Genomic DNA, 6506 nt, shown 5'->3' with positions numbered 1-6506 from the left:
AGATGGCCAGGAAGACAACTGCAGAACCTGTACTAAAAGGAAGCAGATAACCAGCTGATCCCAGAACAGCTGACCAGGATGACCTAAGAGTATCTGGCCAGTCTGAACCTAACACATTTGGCCAAGCTGACCACAAAGTGTCCAAATACAATAGGCACAGAACATATGATCAGACTGACCTAAAGCGTCCAGCGTTATAAAGTTGCTGATCATAGAGGAACTAATAAGGTTGACCAAAGAATGTCTGAACAAAGAAAGAGTAGGCCAGCTCACCAAGCTCGTCATGCAGAATCTGAACGGACTGGCAGTCAGATGCCTGTTCAGCACCAAGGACAAACTTCTCAGCCCACTGATCGCAAACTGTCCGGCCATACACCGTCTGTCTCATCTGAACAAATAGGCTCTGAACAGACTGACCACACAAAGTCTGGCCAAGATAACCGAAGGTCTTCTGAACCAACTGATCGCAAGAACTCTAGCCAATATGACCGGAAGGCTGCTGAACCGAATGGCCAAGATGGTCGAAGGTCTTCTGCACCGATGCCACACAGAGCGTCTGGCCCAGCTGACCAAGTGCCTTATGAACTGATTGACAGCAGAAAGTTTGGTCTGGTTGAACCAAAGTCTGATCTGGTTGAACAGGTTGAACACATACTGTCTGACCCAATGGGCTTCAAAACATCTGCAAAGACTCATCACAAAACACATAACCAAATTATTGAACTAGCTGAAGAACAGAAAGCTGAACACCAAGTTATCAGCGCTGTTAACCCCAGGGTTATCAGGTCTCTCTACACTGAGTATGAAAAGGTTGAAGATGAAGATGACATAGATGATGACCAAACTGACCTTGGAGAAAGTGATGAGTCTGATGACAGAAAACATACCAGCAAGAAGGGCAAAGAGACTGAATTTAAGTTAAAAGAACTCAGATATTCCAAGATTCCAGATATAACTAATTATGAAAATGACATCTTTATGAAAGCATTCAAAGCATATGATAGCAAGCTCGTCGGTTCTTTACAAACAAAAGACCACAACTTTGTCCCAAGATTTCCCGCCATCTCAACTAAATTTGACTATCTCACCAATCAAGAAAAGGGTCCAATCATAGTAACCATGCCTGTAGGTTAAAGGGGCATTTGATACCCACCTGGGAGGTTGGAAGCCAAGCTAGAGGCCTATAATGGTGGTGTGGAGGGTAGAGGGTGGGCACAGGTTGAATCAAGGATGAGAAATAAACCCACATGCTGTGATATGTGTGACCTATAAGATCAGGAAGGACAGGAGAAGGATGGGATAGATAGAAATGAGTTGCTTTCTCTGCTACTCTAGGGCCATTCAGGAATGATTAATGAACCAGCATTCAGGAGACCTGGGTTTCAAATCCTGCTTCTGCTGCTAAGTCTAAACACTAAGTCATTTTTCCTCTCTAGGCTTCTACCAAAGAAAAGACATTGGGAGTAAACTATGAAGGGGGAAATAGTTGGAGTAGATTGGAGAAGCCTAAGGTAGCTCCCAGGACTTGAGATACATTATATTGCCTGGAGGACCAGCTAGGTCTCTCATAATAATGTGTCTTTTTTGCATCTCCTGGTGTTTAGATCCCATCATCACCAGTTTCCACTGATAACAGCAAAAATAAGAACTTCCTGAGGCTTTTTGATTTATTAAAGACTCTTTGGTGGGGGGATATTTCCATTTTAGGATAATACTCCAAACTACCAAGAAGGAAGTTCTCAACACCAAAAGAGGCAACTTCCTTCTCTGGTATATCAAGATCCTTATCTAGTTTCACTACAATACATGGAGAAACACCACATTCTGCATATATTCCAGGTAAACCTCTCATTCCCTTTCTTTAATTGTGAGTTTTCTAATAGTTATAATGTAAAAAACAAACTTTGACACGGCTTTCATGTGGTATAAGAAAGAGCCTTTGATAATACAAAGGATATAATCTCATTGAGAAGTCAGTAAGATGTATTTTTTTAAAAGCAGTAAATGATAAACACCAAATGAGTGATACTTACCATATATGAAGCCATTCAGAAGGATTGGGTAGATTGGATTATAGGAAAAATCTTGGCAAAAAGTTAAAAGTTTGAGCCAGACTAGGAAGGAAGAACAAAATATTGGCCATTGAAAAGGAAAGAAAAAAGCTTTCCAGGCATCATATAATATTTTCAAAAGATAACCAACCTGTGACATCTAAGAAACCACATTGTTTGTAGGGTGGAGGGAGGAGTGAGTAGTTAAGGGTTGCTTCTAATTCTAAAAATTTTTAACCATATTGACCTTAGGATTTGGGGCTGAAATTTCTTTAAAGGATAGCATCCTTGCCCAGCTGGTGTGGCTGAGTGGATTGAGTTTTGTCCCAGCACCAAGAGGTTGCTGGTTCGATTCCCAGTCAGGACTGTTCACCTCAGAGTTATCATGCTGGGGTTGTGGGTTATATGCTCACTAGGAGGCAGCTGATTGATGTTTCTATCTTCTCTCCCTCTCCCTCTTCTCTCTCTCTAAAAAATCATGATGAACATTTCTTTAAGTATAGCATCCTTTGCCAATATAGAATTACAAGAAATTATTACATTTATAAAATGTTTGCTATTTGGTGGGTTGTTTTTGTTTACCTGACATGTTTATTTTTATGTTAATATTATTACCCAGCAAAGTACATATCTATAATAATCTATAATAATAAAATAATAACATGTTAATTAGACTGGAATTCAGGGCTTCTGGGGTCCCAGGTGCCTGCAGGTGGCCAGAGGGAAGCCCAGGTCCTGGGTGTCTGCCAGCAGCTGGTGGGAAGCCTGGGTCCCTGGTGCTGGAGGGAAGCCAGTGCCAGCAGCCAGGGGAAGGAAGGTCTACTCTTGCATGAATTTTGTGCATCAGGCCTCTAGTTCATATACTGCATAATATATGAGTACATGAAGTAACTTTGTGGTTAGAAAAGTGTAAAATAAGAATCACCCACCTCAAATGAAAACATTTAAACTTAAGTTTAAAGAAGTGGGGTGTAGAAGAAAGATCACAAACTGCAAATTTAGCTCAAGGCTCCAATCTAACTTAGCTGGTTTTCATCTTTGTTATTTGGAGAAAACTACATAACTTCTGTGAATCTTAGTTTCCTCATATAAAACAGGGATAAGTGACACTTCATTAACTCTGCTCTATGCCTTTTCTTTGTTAAGATATTGTTTTGTGGGAGAGCACTTTCTACCTTTAATCAAAGAACAACTAATTACTAAACTGAAGGAAGTAAAATTCTAATCATTCTATAAATATTTTCCTTCATATGTTAAGAAAAAATAATGCTTATGCATTCAACATTGTTATAAGAAAATTAGTTATCAAATAATTATTTCATAAAAACATATATGAAATACATAATTGGTGCAAATACATTAAGCAGACTGTACTATCTTATAACTAAAATTTCCACCATTGTTATTACTTAAAAATGATAATTGTTTATTATAACTTGAAGGATTATTCAACAACAACAAAAAGTATGGTAGTGAATCTCTGAAGTTTTATATATGCTTCCTCATTTATTATTAGAAACAGTGAACATCATTTGCACCTTTTAGAATCAAGGCCTCTAAAGGAAGGCTCTATGTACTAAAATCATATAATATTTTAAAATTTTACTCAAAGTACTTTTGTATGGCAATTCTTCAAAGCAAATAATCCTAATTTCTCAGTCTAGCAAAATCACAGTTCTCAAAACTAAAACTTTCTCACTACTTTGAACTTGGAAACTAGAGAAATATCCATTGATACTTATTACTAAAACTAGAGACCCAGTGCACAAAATTCGTGCACTCAGAGGGGGTCCCTCAAGTCCAGCCTGCACCCTCTCACAGTCCAGGAGCCCTCAGGGAATGTCTGACTGCTGGCTTAAGCCCACTCCCTGTGGGCCTAAGCCAGTAGTTGGCCATCCTTAGCGCTGCTGTGGAGACATGAGAGTCTCCCACCACTCCCACTGAGCTCACCAGCCATGAGCCCAGCTTCTGGCTGAGTGGTGCTCTCCCTGTGGGATTACACTGACCATCAGGAGGCAGCTGCTACATTGAGTTTTTGTCCCCTGGTGGTCAGTGAACATAATAGCAACTGGTTGTTCTGCCAGTCAGCCAATTTGCATATTAGCCTTTTATTATAATATATAGAATTTTATTCCTCCAAATTTTACCTTAGTTTACCTCATTTTATTAGTGGTAAGAAAATAATTTGTTATTTTATAGATACAAATGAATTTCTTTAAAATGGTATGTACATGTTAGTGCAAAAGATCACTTCAGATATAACCTGACCACATAACTTTAGCTCAGAACCATAATGCGATGTCTTATGCTCTTTCAGCAGATCACTGAAAACTTAGTTTATGAAAAGCCAGAGGACCCCCTGAGTTTTATGCTGAGCCAGGTATGAAATAGGAGAAAAAGAGCAATCTCTTTATAACAAATATAGCACACGTACAAGTGTATAAAACAAAACATGTACAACTCAGCGAATTATCATGAAATGAGCAAACCTATAACTACCATTTAAGTTAAAAAAAAAAAAAAAAACTAAAACATTACCAACATCCCAGAAGCTTTCTTCCTTTCTCCCAGTTCTTATTCCCCAAAAGGGGCTATTATTCTACCTCTTTTGATATTATCTTCCTCACTTCTCTTTATAATTTTATCACTAAACAAAAATCATGAAAAACTTTTGTTTAGATTTTTCAACTTTATATAATGGAAACAATATGGAGGTATTCATTTGTACCTAGTTTCTTTTGCTCAAAATTATGTCTATGAGATTAATACAAACTGTTGTGTATAACTATATTTGATTTTTATTGCAGTATAGTATTCATTATATGAAATGCCACAATTTATTCATTCTATGATGGATGTGAACATCTAGATTATTTTCAGTTTATAACAATTAGAAAATTTTTTTCCTATGTAATAAAGATATTGCTCTTTTTCTCCTTTTGCTCCTATCAATGATTCTGTCTCATCATTGATGTTTCTATCTCTCTCCCCCTCTCCTTTTCTCTCTAAAATCAATTAAAAAATATATTTAAAAAAAATTTTTGAAGTATTGGTACCAATTTATACTCACAACAGAAATGTATATTAGAATTCCAGTTGTTTTACATCCTTGCTTAGACTATATCCAACAGTATTATCAATCTTTTTAGCATTAGCCATTTTGATGGGTGGTTAGTAATAAATGATTGCAGTTTCCAATTGTTTTTTCCTGATTACTAAAATTTTTGCATTTATTTTAATTTGTTTATCAGCCATTTGGAAGTACTTCTTTTCCCATTATATTAATTACTTTTTAACTCATTTGTAACTGTTTCTGTATATTCTTGTTTGAACACTTTGTTGATTGTGTTTGTGACAAGTATTATCTCACTCTCTGCCTTCCCTTTTTATTTCTTACAGGTATTTTTCATAAACATAAATTCTTAATTTTGATATAGTCAAATTATAACTATTGTATTTATGATTAGTACTCTGGTGTCTTGTTTTAGGAGTCTCTCCTTTGCCAAAGTTCCTAACCATAGGCCCCTATATTACCTTGTAGAAATTTGTTAGTGGGGTTTTCTTAGGGAGGTATTAAATTTTGTTTGTTGGTTGACATTTACATTTATATCCAATCAATCTTCAATTGATTTGTATAGGATATGAGGTGGTGTCATTTCATTTTGGACATCCAATTGACCAAACATCTTTTGTAAAACAAGCAAACAAACAAACAAAAAACCCATACCTTTCACACTGCTCTTTATTTGGTATGTTTGTCTATTCTTGTTCCAATACAAGACTATATTAATTATTATGTCTTACAATATGTCTTAATATTTGTAAGAGTTAAGTCATCATATATTATTCTTTAAAATACCTTATATGTTTTTAGGTGCATGTCCGTATCAGTATTTATTTTGTTATTTTGATTATTTTATATATTTTTATTGATTTCAGAGAGGAAGGGAGAGGGAGAGAGAAATAGAAAAGTATTTTCCAGCATATAAGATGACCCCCTAATTTTACAGTTAAAACATAGGTTTAGGCCTATATTCGCTGTATAAGACTACCCCCCACTTCCGAGGCAACACCAGTTCTTTTTTTAATAGACCGCCTCTCTGACTCAGCCAATCCAAGCAGGCTTTTTATGCATGCAAATTATACATGTTCTGTACCCGAAGCTACACTGTGTTCTAGTAAAAAGCCTGCTCAGATTGGCCAGAGTCAGAGAGGCGGTCTATTAAAAAAAGAACTGGTGTTGCCTCGGAAGTGGGGGGTAGTCTTATACAGTGAATATAGGCCTAAACCTATGTTTTAACTGTAAAATTAGGGGGTCGTCTTATACACCAGAAAATACGTAAATGACGAGAGAATCATTGATCAGCTGCCTCCAGCACAACCCTTACTGGGGATGGAGCTTACAACCCTGGCATGTGCCCTTAACAAGAATCAAACCCAGGACCCTTCAGTGGA

At 36.8% G+C, this 6506-nt stretch overlaps 1 protein-coding gene across 1 annotated transcript; it reads left to right on the top strand.

Annotated features, from left to right (window-relative positions):
* The first annotated feature begins 240 nt into the window (after window positions 1-240).
* TEX55 (testis expressed 55) lies at window positions 241-4437 on the top strand. The gene is made up of 3 exons (XM_036445094.1): window positions 241-1125; window positions 1708-1839; window positions 4369-4437. Exons 1-3 carry the CDS (start codon window positions 241-243, stop codon window positions 4435-4437), a joined length of 1086 nt encoding a protein of 361 aa, XP_036300987.1.
* Window positions 4438-6506: the final 2069 nt, after the last annotated feature.

Source organism: Pipistrellus kuhlii, unplaced genomic scaffold, assembly GCF_014108245.1.
Source record: "Pipistrellus kuhlii isolate mPipKuh1 unplaced genomic scaffold, mPipKuh1.p scaffold_m20_p_2, whole genome shotgun sequence".
NCBI classification, from domain to species: domain Eukaryota; kingdom Metazoa; phylum Chordata; class Mammalia; order Chiroptera; family Vespertilionidae; genus Pipistrellus; species Pipistrellus kuhlii.
The sequence above is the reverse complement of the archived record's forward strand: the minus strand, read 5'-3'. Positions and strand labels throughout refer to the sequence as shown.

Excerpts from the sequence above, each read along its gene's own strand:
- TEX55 (XM_036445094.1), top strand. The coding sequence starts at position 241 with ATGTCTGAACAAAGAAAGAGTAGGCCAGCTCACCAAGCTCGTCATGCA. Across the intron at positions 1,126-1,707 it reads CAATCATAGTAACCATGCCT|GATAATACTCCAAACTACCA; the intron begins GTAGGTTAAAGG and ends TTTCCATTTTAG. Across the intron at positions 1,840-4,368 it reads ACATTCTGCATATATTCCAG|CAGATCACTGAAAACTTAGT; the intron begins GTAAACCTCTCA and ends ATGCTCTTTCAG.